Source organism: Rhinatrema bivittatum, chromosome 4 (assembly GCF_901001135.1).
Source record: "Rhinatrema bivittatum chromosome 4, aRhiBiv1.1, whole genome shotgun sequence".
NCBI classification, from domain to species: Eukaryota; Metazoa; Chordata; class Amphibia; order Gymnophiona; family Rhinatrematidae; genus Rhinatrema; species Rhinatrema bivittatum.
The window spans coordinates 360,518,432-360,539,632 of NC_042618.1; the positions used below are offsets into that span (position 1 = coordinate 360,518,432).

Here is a 21,201-nt window from a genome sequence, read left to right on the forward strand (position 1 = left end):
AAGCGGCCCCTGTGCATTCAATTGGCTGCTCAAGATGTGACGTCAAACGTCGTGACATCACATCTTGAGCAGCCAATTGAATGCACAGGGGCCGCTTTCCCCCGTGCTGGCAGCCATCTTCCCAGGGAGGCAGGGGAACAACGATATCTTCTACAGATGGCCGGACGGCTGCAAAAGTAAGTCGGGTCGGGTTGGGTCCGGGTCGGGTCAGGGTTACCTTTTGGTTTTTTCACTTTTTTTTTTGCTTTGCCGCTGTCGGGTCCGATCGGATGCAAAAGTAAGCAGGCGAAGCAAAAAAAAAAAAAAAGGCAAAAAACCCAAAAGCAAAAAGTAAGTCGCTTCGCCGCTTCACTGTCTCTTCTTTCCTCCTCCCGGAGCAGGCTGCTTTTCGTGCCCTGCTCCGGGAGGAGGGAAGAGTGAAGCGGCGAAGCGACTTACTTTTTGCTTTTGGTTTTTTCACTTTTTTTTGCTTCGGGAGGAGGGGAGAGGACTGGAGCTGCCCCGGAGACCGGCACCCATGATCGCAGCCGGGACAGGTGAGCGGGGGCTGGGGGGAAAGCTTGCCACCTACCCTTACCCCTGCCTCTACCGCAGGGGTCAGGGTAGGCGGTAAGTTAGCAGGTTAAACGCGCGACAAAACGGCAGGGAAAGATAGCGATAGTCGGGGCGCGGGTTACGGGATGCTAGGGAATAGCTAATTCGCTCGTTTGCATGCAATATGCATGCCGCGTGCGGAAGGGGTTGGCCGGGGATTTTAGGACGCGGTAGGAGTAGGTTATAGTGGATTCGGGATCGCAGGAAGGGATAACGCGGCCGGAAAGTGAGTAAAACGCGGCATAGGAGCAGGGTAAACGCGGCCTCACTTTACAGGATAGACCTGAATGTGAGACGGAGTAATGGATTACTTCTCCTGCAGCGGGCACCAAAGTGGTGAGGAAAGTTGTTTACTGGACCCCTTACACAATCTTTACTTTGCTTTTTATATTTTCTTTTTCAGAGTGCAGCTGTCCCCATTGCTTACTCCTTGAGGTAAACATTTCTTATTTTAGCCAAATAAAAGAAGAAGCGCATTCTGTGTATGACCAAAGCACAGGCCTTTGCAATATCTTGTAGGGTCTGGCACAGCGCATGCCCTCCCCATGGGTTGTTGGAGACCTACTTCCTGACTTGCCCTTGAACTTGACCCCATTTTCCTGCTTTTCTCTTTGGAAAAGAAAGACACCAACAGGTAAACCTGACCACGGAGTTTTCCAAGGCAACTAGAGTTAGTTGTGGGGAAAAGGGGTGGTCCTGGGCGTATGGGGCGGACAGGAAATGGTCAATATGTTCAGGGATTTTATTTTCAAATACCCACGCTGAGGGGTAGATTTTCAAAAGGGTATGCGCATAGGATACGCGCGTACCCCCCAAAAACCTACCCCAAACCCCCCCTGCGCACGCCGAGCCTATTTTGCATAGGCTCAGTGGCGCGCGCAAGCCCCGGGACGCGTGTAAGTCCCGGGGCTTGCATGAAGGGGTATGTTGGGGGGCGTGTCAGGGGGCGTGCCCGGAGTGACGCGGCGTTTTGGAGGTGGTGCCGCAGGCATGGTTTCGGCCCGGGGGCATTCTGGGGGCGTGGCCACGCCCTCCGGAACAGCCCCCGGGTTGGGTCTTGGCGCGCCAGCAGCCCGCTGGGGCGCGCAGATTTACGTCTGCTTCTGGCAGGCGTAAATCCATGGATAAAGGTGGGGGGGGGGGTAGATAGGGCTGGGGGAGGGTGGGTTAGGTAGGGGAAGGGAGGGGAAGGTGAGGGGAGGGCAAAAGAAAGTTCCCTCCGAGGCCGCTCCGATTTCGGAGCGGCCTCGGAGGGAACGGAGGCAGGCTGCGCGGCTCGGCGCGCGCAGGCTGCCCAAAATCGGCAGCCTTGTGCGCACCGATCCAGGATTTTAATGGATACGCGCGGCTACGCACGTATCTATTGAAATCTCGCGTACTCTTGTTCGCGCCTGGTGCGCGAACAAAAGTACGCGCTCGCACAAAATTATAAAATCTACCCCTTAATTTCCCACATGAAATCTGCATGTAAGTAAAAGATACAAAACCTATGGATCTTACTGAAGCTATGGATCTTACTGAAGCTAATTTTCAAAGAGAAATTACTGAGTAGTTTCTGTTTGTAAATTAACTTGAAGATCTTAGGGTACAAAGATACCTTCAAACTACCCAGGCTTTTGAAAATTACTCCCTTTTTTACTGGCAATCCTCTACACTAGGGATGAGCATTCATTTGAAGTGAAATAGGAAATATCAATGAAATTTCCTATTTCATTTCACATCATTTTCAAAACTGAATTAAAGAAAAACCAACATGATTGGTTTTAATTTTGTTTCAGATTTGAAAAAGAAAATAAAAAATCTGAGGCCTAAGTCTGATGCCAGGATCTGGCCTGAAATCTGGTCCCAGCACTGAGGCCTAGGCCTGACATTGGTGCCTGGCTAGAGGCCCATTCCTGGCGCTGAGGCCTAGGCCTGAAGCTAGGACCCAGTCCAAAACCCAGATCTGGCTCCTAGGCTTAGGTCCGATGTCAGGCCATGGTCTTAGGCATGCTCCTGGTGCCAAGGCCTAGGTCCAACACTGGGTTCAATTCTGGCCCTGCCGCTGAGGCCTAAACCAGGCCTCCAACTTCTTCTCTTCTTCAAAAGTTGATGTGTCCACTTTAAGGATGTGTCATTTTTGAAGAAGACATCAGATACCTGCACATCCTTACTTTGCACACATACACACACTCACACAGATATTTGTACAATAAGCCCAAAATAATCCACACTTTTTTACTTAAGAAAAACATCCTTTCCAAAGTTTCACAGGTTCTAACCGTTTTTAGTACAATGTTGTACACTTTACAATGTCAAAACCACAAACTTTGACCTCTGTCAGATATAGGGCCATCCCAGAAATTCAAATAGAATGTTGACATCATATGTTGAAAGCCCTGCTGGGTCTGCTTTCATGGAACCAACAGTCTACAAGACAGGTTTTACAGTGCTTTGGATAGGGGGTCACATTGTATTATTTGAAAAGCCTGCAGCCATTCAGCACAAACGTTTCAAGATGCTGATCCCAGTGGAACAACAGTCTCATACAGCATAGCACTTCTTATGTTCTTTGGAGAAAAGAAATGGTCTTTCTTGGGGCAGAGTCTCCAAATGTGTTTGTTTTATGCATCCTATGATAGGAGTGCGCCTCGCTTGTAAACCAGGACATATTGGGGATGATTTCAATTTCTCAAATTTACTGCTTTTTATGTACATGTGCTGCTCTTTTTTTTTTTTTTTTTAATTATTTTGCTAATGTGCTTCTTACCCCTTTGTCACCATTACCACTATGAAACTCCTTGATATAAACCTTCAGACCTCTGTCAATGCTTAGGTGTTCCCATTTCAAAAGCATTTACAGTATTCAGCATGAAGGAAGGGTAACACATACCATCAGGAATAGTGACTGATCAGTGGTTGAGGGACTCCGAAATATCACAGCTTGAGTATTTTAATATTTAACACTGAAAAGAACTTAGTGGAGAATGAGCGGCATATTTCACATGTCTTATTAGAAAAATAAAGGCAGATTAGTTTAATACACTGTAGTGTAAATAAAGAGTGCAGTAAATCTGGAATAAAAGCTCCATTACCAGTTATGTGGTCTGATCTTCATGCACGACTTCATTTTCTGTTGTAATCACTCTTCTGTGTATATGAGGATGGTTCTGATTTCCATATTATTTTCGTTCACATTTCTGTTATGTGGGCTGAAGTCAGCATGAGCTCTTGCTCATTGGTCCATATGATTGCTGCATCCCCCTGCTGATTGGAAATGTCACACTACTATATTACATTATTATTTTTGATCACTTATCCTATCAAGGTTACAGTGCTATAGATTGACGGATCAAATGATGCTGAAACACTCAGATCAGATTGTTTAGATTAGCTCTTGACACAAGGGGTGCAGGTAATAGAATTCAGATAAGGCAGGAATTAGAGATTTGTAAAAACTTTGCATCATGTTATACATGAGGTCAACAAATTAAGTGATACCTTTTTATTTGATTAATATAATACATTTATTAATAGCTTTCTAGAGCTGTGCTCCCTTCATTAGAGCTGATTTTTCTTCTTTGACTTCATTTTTAAGAGTTGTGATTAGACATGTCAAAAGATTCATGGTTGGCCAAAGTAGGATGCTACCCCCCATTTATGAAGTCCATAGACAGGTGAATGTGTGGACTCCCTCCAAATTGCGTGAATGGGAAGGAGAGAATACTGAAAATGTGACTTTCCTGTTCCCCAGCCCTACTAGTGTGATACCCCTTCTACCAGAAAGAGTGTCTTACTTTCAGCTGCAGGCTTCCCTCTGAACTATGAAGCTCATAGGTCATAGCAAGGCTAAGGAGCTGTATGCGGTTCATAGATCAGAAGGAAGCCAAGAGAGAATGAAGAATATGTAGTTAAAAAGCACTGCTTTCCTTTAGTCAGCAGGAGGGAAGGAAGAGACAGTCATGCCCAGGGAGGAGGAGAAAAAAGCACCCTGCTAGAGTGAGCCCTGACTAAGGAAACTGAAAAATAGAAGCATGGACATCTTGGATCTGTGCCTATCAAGACCCCTGAGTGAACCCATTAGTGAGGCATAAAATCATATAAACCAACAGAATAAGAGGTCATACTTGATTGCATAATGGAGTTTCCCCCATCAACTAGTTGGGTAACCTAGTCCGTTAGACTTCTAGTAGCCAAGAAGCAGTGTACCAGTTTTGACCCACAGATCAAGAACCTGGATCTCATGAAAATCCAGGTGAGTCTGAAAAATATCCAAAACAAGACAATGATTCCCGCATTCATGCACTGAATCCAACACGTGTAAACCAAAGTATTAGTCTAAAGATTCACTCACACTGTAGCAGCACACATTACACCAAGAACAATGTGTATAGATCTACCTTTCTCTCACAGATAGACAAGACATATCATACTTGCGGGAGAGGGCAAGAACAGCCACCAGGGATAGCCCTCCTGATCCCTTTATTGGTCCTAGAGAGCCAGCTGCAAGAATGCAAGCAGCTGGAGATTGGTGTTGCCCCTTGCATTCAGGTAATGAGTATGAACATAAGATGCCTTCATTTTTATTCAGTATTCAGTGCCACAGCTAGGGCAGTACATTCCCAGCATTTGAAGGACCCAGATATGTATGTTGCCAAAGCACAGCTGAGAGACATCCTTTGCTTTTTGATAACTTTAAATAGCGGGCTATACAGAAAGGGTAAGGAGAGTCAGTGGCAGCATTCATTCTTTGGCCTCTAGATGTGTCAATTTCTATCTGGATAACATGGTTACAGTTAAGCGTGCTGACCTGCATCCCTGGGGATAATATTCAAAAAGCCCTAAAACAGCTAACTTATCCAAGATAAACTTACTGCTGAATATCCAGAAATAGAGGTATCCAGATAATTTTTAAACCTAACTGGTAAGCTTTGAGTAACAATATGTTCAAAAGAATATAGCCTGTTAAGTCTCCATACAGGAAAAAAGTCCTGAGCTATCTTGATAACCCAAATCAGAGCCATCCCCCACCCTTTCCAGTTTATAATTAAAAAAAAAGCATGGGACATTTTACCAGCCTCTTTCCCCTTTCTGGTTAGGTGATTTTGTCAGCAAATGATCCCTCTCCTCTTTCCTCCTCCCTTTCTCCACTAACCTCAGTCCTAACCTTCCCACCTACCTGGTATCTGTACAAAGGAGAAATTTGGCCCTGGGATCATGGATGTACTCTTGTAATCCACTGTGTGCACCCATGTAATGGCAGAATATACATTTTAAATAAATTAAATTAAATTAAATTAATGATGGTAGGCTGTACTGCAATCCCATTCACTTCCAGTGCTATTCTGACAGCAACATTGAAAATGTAAGCTACTAGTATTGCTGTCAGAGATTCTTTGAGTGAGTGGAGGGCTATGATTTGGAATGGCAGGCAGCTCAGGTCTGTTTTGGGTTTTTCCTGTATGGAAACTTAAGGCTAGAATCATCTGGCCACATTAGGCCAGATAACTTTAAAACTGCTCTGAGGCAGTCTTAAAGTTATCCAGCCAACTTAGGCCTAGCTTTATTAAACCACAATAAAGTGATAATACACAATAACCAGTGTTTAACATGCATTATATGCTGTTTATCGCACAATATTACCATATCACTGCAGTCACACATTGTTTTAACTAAATTCCACCTCCAATGGAAATTATGTGAGCATCCATTTGCATGCATAAGAACATAAGAACATGCTGTACACATGTACATAAGTATTCTGGCTCATGCCAATAAATGTGGCCATTTTATAACATATACGCATATATGCGTGCATGGTATAAAATAAACTGTACATGTGTACATATGTGCACAATTTTATATAGTTGCGCACATGTGCGTGCAAATGCCACCTCTACTGGTTAAGTGGGGGAATTTTAGTAGATAAGTGTGCCAAAAGCAATTACCAGTTTCTCCAGTTCATTCCCAGTTCACCCAGGTAAAGGTTAGGACTATATAATCCCCCTAGTTAAATAGCCTGTCTTTTACCCTGTTAGCACCCAACCCTTAAAACCCTGCTGACTAGCCTAGTTTTTATTGTTTCATGACTTACACATAGAAACATAAACATAGATATGACGGCAGAAAAGGACCAATGGTCCATCCAGTCTGCCCAGCAGGCTTCCCATGATAGTATCTGCTGCACCATGCAGGTTACCCCCATGTCTGTCAGTACTGCTTGACGTGCTTGACAGTAGTCCTGTATTTTTTTCCCTTAATGTCAGCACATCAGTACCCCAGACTAAAAAAAAGTCATGTTGTGTTGATTGTCTCTGAATACAAATCCCTCTTCCTTTCACCCCAACCTCCTCCTTCAAAGCAGAGGGCAGTGTTGCAGTTGAATCAAAAGCATCAAGGCTTATTGGTTATGAGTAGTAGTCTCATGCCATTGGTTAAGAGTAGTAATTGCTGCTCTGTGCAGGTTACCCCCCATGCTTATAAGTTCCCCAGACCATAAAATTCAGGGACCTCCTTGGTTGCTGAATGAATCCAATATCTCTTTTGCCCTGCCACTGAAACAGAGAGTAATGTTGGCGTTGCATCAAAAGTATGAAGGCTTATTGGTTAACGCCCAAATTTTAAAAAGGCCACATGTGTAAAATCCATGGGATATGCGTGTGGCCGGGCCTTGCACACACCGAGTGCATTTTAAAAATGGCCCAGCCACACTCGTATCTCCTGGTACGTGCAAAAGTGTCAGGCCATGTAAAAGGGGCGGGCCAGGGAAAGGGTCTGGGCGGGATGGGTGACGACCTGGACAGTGGCCATTAGGCCCTGTCCCGGGGAGGCAAGTGCTGCAGCCGGCCAGCACACAGAAGTTACTTCTGCTCCAAAGGAGCAGTAAGTATTAAAAAAAAAAAAATTTAAATAGCTAGGTAAGGGTTAAGGGTCGGAGAGGAGAGGAGAGGGGAAAAGGTAGGAAAGGGGATAGGAAAGGGGATAGGAAAGTTCCCTCTCAGTCCTTTCCTTAATTGGAGCGGACTGGGAGGGAACTGGAGAAAGCCCTATTGTGTCGCCACGCGTTTCTTTAGAAAATTCCCCCCCCCCCGTTGCATGTTAGGACACCCGCCCACACATGCGCACGCCAATATTAAAATCGGCCACGCATGTGTGCATGGGAATCTTATTTTATAACATGTGCGTGGAAATGCGTGCATGCTATAAAATAGCTGCATCCATGGACGCGTGCACGTTTTTTAAAATTGACCCCCTAATCATTGTAACTGCTGCACCAGCAAGTCACCCTCATGCATGCTTTCTTCGTTCCCTTTAGGACTTAGCTGTAGAAGCAGTCCTGTGCTTTTTTCCCTTATGTCTTCATATCAGTATCCCAGACCATGGAAGTTGGGGCTCTCTGTTGTCGTCTGAATCCAATTCCTCTTTTCCCCCTGCCGTCTCAGCAGGAAACAATTTTGCAGTTGCATTAAAGTCTCAAAGCATATTTGTTAAGGGTGGTAATCTCCATGCCTTCTTTTAAGGATAGTAACTGCTGTACCTGCAAGTTACCCCCACCCCTGCACACTTATCTCATTTTCGTTCTCTAGCCTGTAAAGTTACGTAGTAGAGGATCCCAGTGTGCGCTTGTGTGATTGTGTACGTAAATACTTACACGCTCATTTCATTCAAAAATTCAGGAATGCCCATGCCCTGTGCACGCCTCATCCCTTTTTTCAATAGAAGTTTTGTGCGTGTACTGGGAGATACGCACGTACTCACGCACCTTTTAAAATCCTTGCGGGACATGCCGGAACGACTTCTGCATGTATCTCCTGACTTTGGCGTGTGTAGGGCTTTTAAAATTCACCTTTAAGGCCTACAGTTTAACACTTGCCTCAGATCAGGTATTAACATATTAGCATGCAAGCAACTGTTAGAGCTGGAGATATTCTAGAAGGTGTAGAGCATGCAGACAGAAGGAGGAGATGAAGAAAATAAGAGGATGAGGCCAGAGAGGAGACACAACTGCATACCTGAATACTTCCATAACAATTCCATATATATTTAGACATGAAAATATATTTTCAAAGCAAAGGTTTATCAGTAACAACTGTTTCTGAAACATTGTGGTACTCTGCACAATGTATAAAGCAAAATGTTATAACTGATGGAAAAAATGCCTATCCCATAAAATCCAATCAAACTTTGTATTGTATATGTTCTATTGCATGCATGGTCTCAGATGGTTTGAATAGTCTGCAAGACAGGTATTGCAATGGAGACAACATTAGCAGATAAGTCATACATCCCTTACAGAAGGCAGTAAGTGGGAACTCGGAAGGATGCTCATCAGTGAGTCAGCCTTTTCTCCTCAAAGCTTGGGTGCCCTCTCCCTCCAGTCTTTCCATTTCTGGTCTATGGCCTTGTCAGTTGCCTAATTTGGTGGCATATGGCATTAGACATTGCTGTCATTGTTGTGGTTAGTCTATCCAGACAAAAGAAAGAGTTCTGAGGTTTTTGCATGAGCATCTGTCAATGTACTGTTCCTACCCCAGCACTACAAGGTGTTCAGGGGAATGGTTGATGCCATTATCCTTCTCATTCAGTACTGGCAGATTTCCCTCCCTGGCATCAATGGGATGGATGTGCAAGGGCTGGCCAAGTCATCTTCTAATGCCAGTTCTTTTTCTTGGCAGACATCTGAAGTACATACCTTTTTGGTCTGGTTTCTCCCATCCTGGAAGTTTTCTCTCTCCTTTTACCTCCTTTCCTAGAGCCCAGATGGTCTCCTTCTTTACCATCAGCACTATATCCAGCCTCACATGCCAGGCTTACTTCATACAGGTTTGTAGGAAGAGTGCTGATTCAAGAGGAAAATAGGACTGTGTATGCTCAGTTTAGCATGTGCATGGTATTTTTACTGTGATCTCTCACTGTTTAGGCACTGTAATCTCATTGAGGCTACAGTTTTATGGGTCGGTATGCGTGTAAATATTATTCACATACTATTAAGGCTATTTTTTCACATAAAACTAAAGGTTATTACATCAGCCATTAAATGGTGTTTTATTGTGCTCATTAACATTTTTACTGATGCAAATGCTATAATATTTTCAGTGGGAGTTATAATGGATACGCCTCTTTATTAAGAGAGTGCAGAAGCTCTTTAGGTAAATTTCTAAATAGCCTGTGTAGCTGCAAAGTAGTCGTGGACCTTATAGCTAATTTTTAAAGGGAATCAACATGGGTAGTTTACTTTTGAAAATTGCCTACCTCATCTGGCAGACTAAAACTATCCATGAACGTTGCACCTGCAATTTATGTTAGTAATTTTTTCTCTGTAATGAAATGTGTATATATTTAAAAAACAAATGTATGCATGTTGTTTCTGTAATCCTCCCTTTCCCACGCAAAAATACCTTCCCTCAGTCTGCTAAAAGTACATGCAGTGTGCAAGTCAGCATTTACTTTTACTTTTATCCATACTAAAGAGAGTAATTTTAAGTCAAACCAATTTACCCAAAAAAATTGCTTTGAAAATCAACCTCTCTATGAAATGAAATATTTTGTGACAAAATAGTAGTCCAGATATGTTATGGGAAGTTCTGGGAAGTACCTAATGGGTATGCTTGCATTTCATAAAACACAGTCCAAACAGAACAGTCTTCTAATATCTCTCATGTTGTTTAACAATTGTGTGCTGTTCTTTTTCTCATATTTTTCTCTTAATCCTCCTGTTGTTCCCCAGTCAATAATTTATAGCAGGGCACTTCACACAGCCATTTTCTGAATTTTATGCTTCCAGCAGTATAAAATGTAGAGCTAAGCAGGAAACAACCTTATGGGGGACACAGTTTGAAGCAAGAAGGGCCTGTAGATCTAAGTATGGATTGTAGAGCGTGATCTGCAGGAAGACTAGCTTGGCATACAGATTGTTTTTGTGAAGAAGCCATGCGGGAAAGGAAGTGCGGCTGCCAGCTTTCTCACCACCATATGCTGCAGTTAAGGGTGGCACAGAAAGACTGGGGCGCCTACAGCTGCTTTGCTATTACACAAAAAAAAAAAGGGACAGCCGCTAGCAGACTTGGAAATATTTTCTCTCATGTTTGATAATTTCATCACAATTCTATTCCTCTGTTCACTTTTATCTCCAGAATTCAGTATTTGCTTTGATTACAACTCCTGTGGTCAACAGATGTGATATGTTATTTTCTTCTTTAATTTATGGTTCTCCCAGTAGCTTCAGTATAAAGAGAATGAACATGTCTTGCAATTACAAACAAAAAGGCAATGCCCAGGTATTCATGAGGTACAGACATTTATTCCTAAATTCAGGTAGAGCCTTTTTCTTTCTTTCATTTAAAACTATGTATTTATTGAATTTTATTTAGTATCCCATAGTATTTCCCAGATGTTTTCTTCGCTAAATTTATACCTAGCAACGACTTTGAAATTGTTACCTATTTCTGTATATAGTTTTGATGTAACTCCTCTCTCCATTCTCACTACTCGTTTTAATGTTATATGTAAACCGATGTGATGTACAAAAGAACGTCGGTATAAAAAAAGCTTTAAATAAATAAACAAATATTTTTAAACTGGACATAGCCATAAAAAGTGTATTGTATACTTATGTAATGAGGTCCAGTACAAATCCATAGTCACATTTTTATTATAGACAGAAAAAGAATTAAAGGAAACTCTAAAAGTGCCACAAGGTAGTGCCTCCCTTAGAAGTCTTACTGTTATTAAAGAAATTAAAACACAACACGAAAATACAGACATTTTTAGATACAGTTTAAAATCCATACCAGAGCAATTTTCAACTGCAGAAATCTTGCCTGGAAAAGCATCAAGATTATTGCAATTATTCAAATATTTTTTGTTCTGAGGAGACACTTGTTTGGTTAGATTATTATAATTACTCTGCAGTTAAACACCATTAGCTTATTACTTAATAAAATATTATGGGGCACTAACTATACACACTTCAATGATTCTCATGGGCTGAGGGTTTTTATATAGCTAAAATTGTGGGATATGTTGTATCACTAGATTTAAAAAACAACTGTTTCCATGAAAATCAATTGACCCTCATTGAGTCATAAGGAAATATTATAACTTAATGTACACTATCATAAAGCAGCCAGTAGAGCTTGCTACAGATTAATTTTAGATCCAATATTTAGAAAGATTGTAAGGCTATAAATTAAAATACTATTATGATGCTTTTATGATAGTCCTTAAAAGCGCATAAGAATGATTTTTCCTATGCCATCTCCTCCTCCTACTACTACTACTATACTACTTAACATTTCTATAGCGCTACATGACATACGCAGCACTGTACAAACATACAAAAAGACAGTCCCTTCTCAATAGAGCTTACAATCTAAAAACACAAATATACAGGACAAAAGACGGGGTATTTCCTAAAGCAAGACAATGGTTATAAAGAAAAGAAAGTTATTTAGCAAGACTCAAAGCAGACAATCAGTCATAAGATTTAAATGTGGTTTAAAAAAGCTGAGTCTTTAGATGGGATTTAAACATGGCAAGAGACGGAGCATGAGGCACCAGTTCAGGAAAACTATTCCAAGCACATGGCACAGCCAGGTGGTGAGCACAGAGTCTGGAATTGGCAGTAGAGGAGAAGGGCACAGATAGGAGTGACTTGTCCAATGACCAGAGTGCACAAGGAGGGGAGGTAATAAGGTTGTGCAGAGTGAAGGCATTAGATATAAAACAGAAAAGAATGAACAAAATGTTGTCATTTTAAATGTATTATTTCCAGATAGCACATATTAAAAAAATAAAAATTAAATAAATTATAAAACTGACACAAAATAAAATTATAACAAAATAAAACAATTATTTTTCATGCATGCCCTGGTAAAGATCTCCTATGGCACCAGCCCACTGTGAGATTTTCAAAGGAAAATTCTGCAGGACATTTCTCTTTTTAGAATCTGCTGTGGGGTTCGAGCACAAAATACGCATGGATCTTTAAACTATATAAGAAGTTTCAAAATTGCCCTCTGTAAAAGCACCTAAGAGACCTGGTAGAAAAAGGGCATCCTATGGGAAATTATTTTGTATAAAACGACAGAGCAAATAGAACTGGTAATGGGGTGGTATTATATGTTAAGGATGCAATAGTCAAGTAGGATACAAGTTCTGTAGGAAGGCTACACTTGGAATACTCTGTCTTTATAGAAAGAATTTTCATGCATAATGGGGAAGAGTATAGGGGTTTAATACTATGCATCTGAGCAAACTGACATTCTAACAAAGATAAAACAAGCTATTAAGGATGTGCATTCGTTTTTAACTAATCTGAAAATTAATGAATGAGGTCGTTTCCGGTTTATACAAATGATCCAAACTGAAAATAGGCCTCAGACAAAAATACACAAACATTTTCATGTATATTCATATTCATTCACTAAAAAAAAAAAAAGGCTTTGGCCTACCCAGAGCCCAGCCTAAGGCCGGGTCTTTTTGCCAAGGCCTGGACCTTGGCCCGAGGCTGACTCCTAGTCTTCAAGGCCCTGGCCTAGTCCTGAACCTGGGCCAAAGCTGGGTCCTGAGCCAAAGCTGGGAATTCTGCACAAAAGAAATTAAAATTCTGCACATAAAAAATATAAATTCTGTGCATGAAACCTTAAAATTCTGCAAACTTAATATTGGTCAAAGTAACACAATTTACATGATGGTCTTTGAGTAATTACATTTAAAATTAATAGAAAAATGTTATTAAAGATGCAGAATTTTAAAAATTTTGAGCAGAATTTCCCTAGAATTTCACTGAAAGAGTGTCCCTTCTACTCTGTCTCTCACTACTCCCCTGGTCACTTTGCCCTCTCAGGCCCCAACTCTTCCACCTGCCTGTATCTCTCCCCTCCTTCTCTAGGCTCAACCCCTTCCACTCTAGCTCCACTCCCAGAGTTTGATCCTGTTCTCAGTACTGTCCCTCCCTCTCTCACACACATGCTCCCTTTCTCTAGTGTACATACACAGACACCCTCATACAGGCTCCCTCACTCTCTCGCACACACACACACACACACATCCCCTCATACAGGGTCTCTCTCTCTTGCATGCACATTCTCACAAGCTCCCTTTCTCTCTCATGCATACACCCTCACACAAGCTACCTATGTCTCTCTCTCATGCACTCCTTCACACAGGCTCTCTCACACAAATATGTAATCCCGTCACACAGACAAGCACCCTCACATACACAGGATCCCTTTTTCATACACACCAGCGCCCAGTCTCTCACACACATACAGACTCCTTCACAATCTCATATAGACTCCCTCTCTCTGGCACCCACACTCAAACACCCCCCCCCCCTGCTCTCTCTCTCACACACACCCTCTGCTTATCCTCCCTGGTCTCTCTCACACTCCCCTGCTCTCTCGCTCACCCCCCTGCTCTCTGTCTCTCACCCCCTCCCCCTGTTCTCTTTCTCTCTCACCCCTCACCCCTTATCCACCCTCCCCTCCTTTCTCTCATATCCCTTCCCCTCCCCCTTCTCACACTCATTCCTGCTCCACTCTCTCACAACCCCTCCCGCTCCTCACACACACACCTCTCTACATACATTCATGCTCACTGGGGCCTTCATCTTTGCCGCAAGTGGAGTGCGTCCCAAGGCACGCAGGGACTTCATGTTCACTGCGAATGGCGCATACACTCAGTTTGCGGCGCGCCGGGGGCCTTTGTGTTCGCTGCAACCAGCGCACCAGGGGCCTTCATCTTCAGCGAGACCGGCGTGCCTGGGGCCTTCATCTTTGCCGCAAATGGTGCGCTCCATTCATGGCATGCTGGGGTCTCTGCCGTTTTCTGCGCAGAATTTGGCAATTCTGCACATGGAGGGAATTCTGTGGCAATTCTGTGCCAATTCTCCGCAGTAGCACAGAATTCCCCCTGGGACTAATATATGTTCCTTGAAGTATTTGGTCCAAGGGATTAATATATTATGTTATTGGTCATTATGCAAGCAACTGATCTTAATCATCATCATCAGGGAACTCAAGTAATGTATTTAAATGTTCTTTTTAGTCTGTGTCTGTGATTTTATTTCATGGATGTTTTAACTGTAATTCACTTCAATCTGTATATGTAGATAGTGAGTAACAAATCAATAAACTAAACTAAAATTATCTCCTAAATTTCTAATTATTGTCATGAAGCTGTCATTTATGTAAAGGGACTAATCCCCGTTTAGAACAGAGTTCTGAATGGGACTTGATCAGCTATCAGTATAAGCAACCAGTTCTGAATAGAGAATAGTAAATAAATGAACAAGAATCAGTATCTGTCATCTGTGCTGGAAATTAGATATTCACCCTGTGGAAGGATAAAAGAGTTTCACTTCCTCCTCCTCCTCCTCCTGGGGTGCTATAAGGTTTTAGGAGTTTGGAGGGACAGGGTGGGGATGTTTCACAATTTTTTTTAATCAGGGGAAAGAGGGATTGGGCTCCCCATTTTTTTTTAACTTGCAGGGAGAGTGGGGTGATAAGGTTCCTACTGTTCCAACATTTAAAAAAATAAAATAAACCTGCAAGAAGGATAGGGGGAGCAGGTGGAATAGGCTGCTATGGCTCTGACATTTTCAGAAAAGACTTGAATGGGATGTGGGAAGATTGGACCACTATGGTCCTATTTGCTAAAAAAAAACAAAAAACAAAAACAAACTTGCAGGAGGATGGAGGTATATAATGTGGCCATGGGATAGGATGTTTGCCCTGAATGACCCAGTGGAAATAAGGTACAAACACTGAGAGAAATTGGCAAAAGAATATATGTGAGCTCTATTCCTATACAATAACTAACAGTAATATAACCCACAACAAATACTTCCCCAAAAAGTATAAGCAATGAAATCATCAATGTAGCAGCAAAGCATTTAGGGGTAGATTTTCAAAAAATATGCGCGCATCCATGTGCACACACTATCCTGCGTGCACACATGGATGTGCAATTTTATAACATGTGCGCGCATGTTATAAAGTTCCAGGTTGGCGCGTACAAGGGGGGGTATAGTTTAGCAAATTCGCAGCGACACATCGGGGATTTCCCCAGTTCCCTCCCAGTCCTCTCCAATTAAGGACCGGACTGGGAGGGAACTTTCCAACACCCTACCCTAACCTCCCTTCTCCTATCCTACTCTCCCCCATCCTAGCCCCGCCCCCATTTTTTAAAATCACATTTTGCTCCTGCAAAGGAGCAAGAGCATGTTGCGCGTGTTGGCACCCTGTCAAATGGTCGCTGTATCGGGCGCCTGTAGCCCCCCGGGGTGCCAGGGTTTTAAAATCCAGCCTTTAGATTATAACTTAGCATAGCAAATAACTGTGCATGCAAATATGGTACCATATGAAAGAGCATACAGTATGCACAAGACCATGTAAGAGAATGTTCTAAAAGAATATTTACAGTAGGCAATTCCCTGATGATGCCCCCATTTCATCCTCAGCAATATTTACCAAGAAGGGTGTCAGTGGAGGAGATGGTGATGCACCAAGCACTGTTTGTCTTCGTGGACGGTCTTGGGTGGGTTGTCCACTCAGTTCAAAGAATTGCTTCTAAACCTCCCTCTTATATACATCTAATTCCAGAACTAGAACTGAATACTATCTACTGGTGGATCAACAGCCAAGTCTGGGCTACAGACCCGGGCTCTCTGACATCACACTACATGGGGTCCACAAGTTGTATGTTAGCTATCATGCACACTAAGGTTTCTTAGCTCTTACAGAAAGATACTTCTGTAGCCCTGAACTGTTTGGACTTGCTGTAATTACTTCCTCTTTTAGATACTGCAATATTTTTAATGTCACTGCAGTATTTTCTTAATGTCTCTTCTATATGTAGAGGAAATATTTAATTCTCTTTTTATTGTAAGAGAAACATTTTTCTCTTGTTTAACACTTGAAAAAAATGCATGTAAAGTATAAAATAAGATTTCAGAATACTTTCTGTCTTTAAGATTAGTTTCTGTATTTTAAGTGCAAATATTATAAACCAGTATATTTTAAACTACAGAAAGTCTTTTCCTGCCTATCTGAGCATGCATTCAACTATAGAGGAGTTCCTATTTTTTCAGCCTTAGCTGTTCTTGGCAGTAGGCCAGTTCTGGGCATAAAGCCATGGATGATCTACTTCCCCAATCTAGATGGTGTACTTCCTTAATCTTTAGCAGTCCTGGGCAGTAGTCTAGTTCTGGGTGTACAACCAGGGATGAGCTACTTCCTTAACTTTAAAGCAACATATGTATCTTCCTGAGTCTATCTGTATCTTACAGAAGCAAATGTGCTACCATAAGCATAGCTATCACATGACTGACTGGTTCTAATGCCAGTGTCTATTAGAGTTCTGCGATGGTAGCAGACTTGCCTTTTCTGACAGGGGAAAATGTCTTTGTAATATTTTAAGATCACAAATGGAGTTTCATATCATTAACACCAACCATAATGTATCTTATATACTACCTCTTAATTCTAAAGCAAGCATTGTTTCTTTCTGCAACATGTTGTTTCTCACTAAATAAAACAATTAGCAATAACGTTTTATTGTTATAAGCAAGCAGTTTATATGTGTATGGCCTTTGGCAATGATTCATTTTGATCCATTTTTATGAGGGGGCAACCTGAGCCTCTTTTCCTTTTTTCCCTAATTCCTAACTCCACAACAGGAAATTAAGCCACTAAGGCTCCGACATAAAAATAAAAACAAAAACAAAAAAAAAACTTGCAGGAAGAATGGGGGTTCAGACTGTAATGGCCCTTATATAAAAAAAAAAAACCCAACAACTTGCAGAAAGGGTTGCTACAGCCCCAACATGTATTTATAAATTGCAGGGGAAGGGGGGATTGGGCTGCTACTTTTGTTTTAAAAAACTATTGCAGAGAGGGTGAAGGTATCAAGTCACTAAGGCTCCAGGGAGGGTGAGCGCATTGGGGCTATTACATCGTCCTGTTCCATGTAAGACTCGCATGTTAAGTCACTCCAATGTTATATGTAAACCGAAATGATTAGCAACATTGTTGCTAGAATTTCGGTATATAAAAAATGTTAAATAAATAAATAAATAAATAAATTACAGTCCTGATGTTTTTGTTAAACTTGAAAGGTTAGGGCATCAGGCCACTAGAGCCTAGATACTTTTGTTTTAAACGTACCTTGCTAATTTTAAAGTTCAGGATATTCAGCAGCATACAAGTCCCACTGAATATACCCAGTTAGATTTAAAATTATCTGAGTACATTTACCCAGATAACTTTAGTCCTGATCTCCAGCAAAACCAAAATTACCTGGCTAAACTTAGCAGGATCTTGCTGAATATCAATGCTATCTGACTAAATTGAAGCCCTATCCCCTAGAGTGCTTCTGGGCTGCCTCTTTTTTTTTTCCAGGTAAGTTTTAGGCAAGAACAGACTGACCTGGCTAAAAGTTATTCATACTAAGGGATGGGACATTTAAAACCCCAATTTTGTCCCAAACTTAGCCAGACAACCCCTTTTCAATATGGACCTCTAACGGGTGGATTTTAAAAGCCCTGCTCGCGTAAATCCGCCCGGATTTACGCGAGCAGGGCCCACGCGCGCCGGTGCGCCTATTTTGCATAGGTCGCCGGCATGCAGAGCCCTGGGACGCGCGTAAGTCCCAGGGGTTTTTTATCCATGGATAAAAGTAGGGGGGGGTTTAGATAGGGCCGGGGGGGTGGGTTAGGTAGGGGAAGGGAGGGGAAGGTGAGGGGAGGGTGAAAGAAAGTTCCCTCCGAGGCCGCTCCGATTTCGGAGCGGCCTCGGAGGGAGGCTGCGCGGCTCGGCGCGCGCCGGCTGCCCAAAATCGGCAGCCTTGCGCGCGCCGATCCAGGATTTTATAAGATACAAGTGGCTACGCGCATCTTATAAAATCCAGCATACGTTTGTTTGCGCCTTGTGCGCCAACAAATGTACGCGATCGCGCTTTTTTTAAAAATCTACCCCTAAATGAATTATTTGCTTTGGTTTTCACTGCAGAGGATGTTAGCAAGATACCCACATCAGAACCATTGTTTATAGGTGACAATTCAGTGGAACTGAAACAAATGATGGGGGAGGTGCTGGAACAAATTGACAAATTACATTTACACATCACCAGGACCTGATGGAACTCACCTCAGAGTTCTAAAGGAACTCAAATATGAAACTGCAGACCTACCACTGATAATCTGCCACTGTAGCTGAGGACTGGAGAATAGGCAATATAATACAATTTTTAAAAGAACTTCCGAGGTGATCCTGAAAGCTAAAGACCAGTAAGACTGATAGCGATGCCAGGTAAAATGGTGTAAGCTTTTGTCACTGTTTTTAATCTTTTTAAAGGTAGCATTTTATTCCTATTGAAGGTAATTTTATATTTTTAGATTATAGTTTTTAGTTATTTATAATATTATAATATGTATTGTTTCTTTCTTCTAACTATTCTTTTGTTATTATTATATTTGAATTTTGTGAACCGTTGAGACGGATTTCTCCATTCAACGGTATACAAAACTGCTTAAATATGGCTTAATGTAGACAAGCCAATGTGAATTTAGCATACCAAAGTCATGCCTTACTAATCCGTTAAAAATCTTTGAAGATAAGAGTGAGTCAGTCAGTGTAGTATGTCTGGATTTTCAGAAGGCATATGACAAAATTCATTATTAAAAACTCCTTAGGAAATAAAATATGGGATCTGAGGCAATGTTCCATTGTAGATTGATAACTGATTAAAGAGTAGGAAACAAAGAACAGTTAAAAATGGTTAGTTCTCTCGAGAGAAATAGTGGAGTGTCCCAGGGATCTGTACTGAGACCAGTGTTGATTAAGTTCTTCATTAGTGATTTGTAAAAGGTTGATAAAGACTACACAAACATTTAAAATAGTTAAAATATGAGCAGATTGTGAGGAACTGCAGGAGGACTTTGTGAGATTAAGGAACTGGGCATCTAAATGGTAATGGAAATGCGATGTAGACAAGTACAAAGTAATATACATAGACAGAAACAACCATAAATTATATGTCCATAGTGTTGGGTTCAAGTCAGAAAAGTATCTTGGAGTCATTGTGAGCAATACATTGAAATCCTTAATTCAATATACAGCAGTAGTCATAAATAGAATGTTAAGAATTATTCAGAAAGGAACAGAAAATAAAACTGTGAATATTATAATGCCTCTGTATCCGCCCATGGTGTGACCACTAGGGATATGTACTTGTATAACCCCCAGAATTTCATTTTAGTTTTTAATTTTAAATTTTTTTTTGGTAGGGGGGGAGAAGATCAGTCTGTTGAATTTTTTTTTCAGTTCATTTTCTGAACTAAAATAAAACCCAAAAGCAGGGCCTTTCCTGGGCTCCTCTGAACCCTTTCCACCCCCACAAAAGCTGCCGGGGCAATAGAATATTTAAAGCTAATTTTAGTAAGTATTTTTCAGTCAGTGGTTAATTAAGCTGTAGAATTTATTGACAGATGATATGTTCAAAGTTCATAGTATATCTGGATTTAATAAAGGTTTGAGCAAGTTCCTGAAAGACTGGTCCATTAACAACTATCAGCCAGGTTGATATGGAGATTGACATCTCCTACATCTGGGAATGATCAAAAGTGAAGGGATATTCCAATTGAGATCTGCTGGGTACTTACAAATGATTTGGATTGGCCACTGTCGGAGACAGGATGCTGGACTCAATGGATGACTGGTCTGACAGGGTATGGCATTACTTATATTCTTATGTTCTTATGTCAGTGGCAATTGATTTCCTTCAGATTGATCTTAATTTTTCCTTAAACAGAGAAAAATAAATATTCTTTTGATAGACAGCCAAGTGTACCATTGTTTAACCTTTGTGAGGTTATAACATACCCTTCTTAGAGAAAAGCTAATAGATGTTTCTTTCCTTTAGCCACCAGAGAAGGAAGGTGCCTTACCTCGTCAGGTTGGCAACAAGACAGAATGTGGCTTGTTGGGGTTTGTCCTGGACCTAAAGCGAGATTACCAACCTATTCGAAATCAGATTCCTGAGGAGAAACTGTATAAAGTGTACACCTTCAACTCTGTTAGAAAATCCATGAGTACTGTTATCAAACTGCCCGATGGCAGTTTCCGGATGTACAGCAAAGGAGCTTCTGAAATAGTTTTAAAGAAGTAAGTATATTGGGTCCACTGTGCTTCTTTGCCAAGTTGCTTTACAGATAGCTCTGTGGTTCAGGATTTTAGAGAATATGTCATATTTGTTGCAGAAGGCAAAGAGTATGGTAAAAATATGAAACTGCCCTTTTTTTCAAAGCCAATGTATGAGTTATTGAAAAGGATAATTATTTCTAAAATTCAAAGAAGTCTGTCCCCCGACATGGACCAGCTTTCATGATAGCTGCGATGGAAGGGACAGTGATATAAAAAGAAGCATAATAAAGATCTTAATTATACCAGAACGACAAGCAAATAAAAGCAGCTACAACAACGGAGATTATCACAAACTAAAAAATATAAACCTAGATAATAGAACACTTATAAAAACAATGAACAATTAAATTTAAGGTGTCATGTCAGACTAGCAGTATTACCAAAACAAATTCACATCATAATTAAAAAATGCTAAAGGCGCCAA

General features: G+C 41.4%; 1 protein-coding gene across 1 annotated transcript in view; it reads left to right on the forward strand.

Annotated features, from left to right (window-relative positions):
• The window catches only part of ATP2B2 (ATPase plasma membrane Ca2+ transporting 2), a 1,801,891-nt gene that overhangs the window by 1,536,067 nt on the left and 244,623 nt on the right, over positions 1–21,201 (forward strand). Inside the window, exon 16 of the mRNA XM_029600768.1 lies at positions 20,497–20,738. Within this exon, the coding sequence (XP_029456628.1) occupies positions 20,497–20,738 (242 nt within the window). The remainder of the gene's footprint in view (positions 1–20,496; positions 20,739–21,201) is intronic.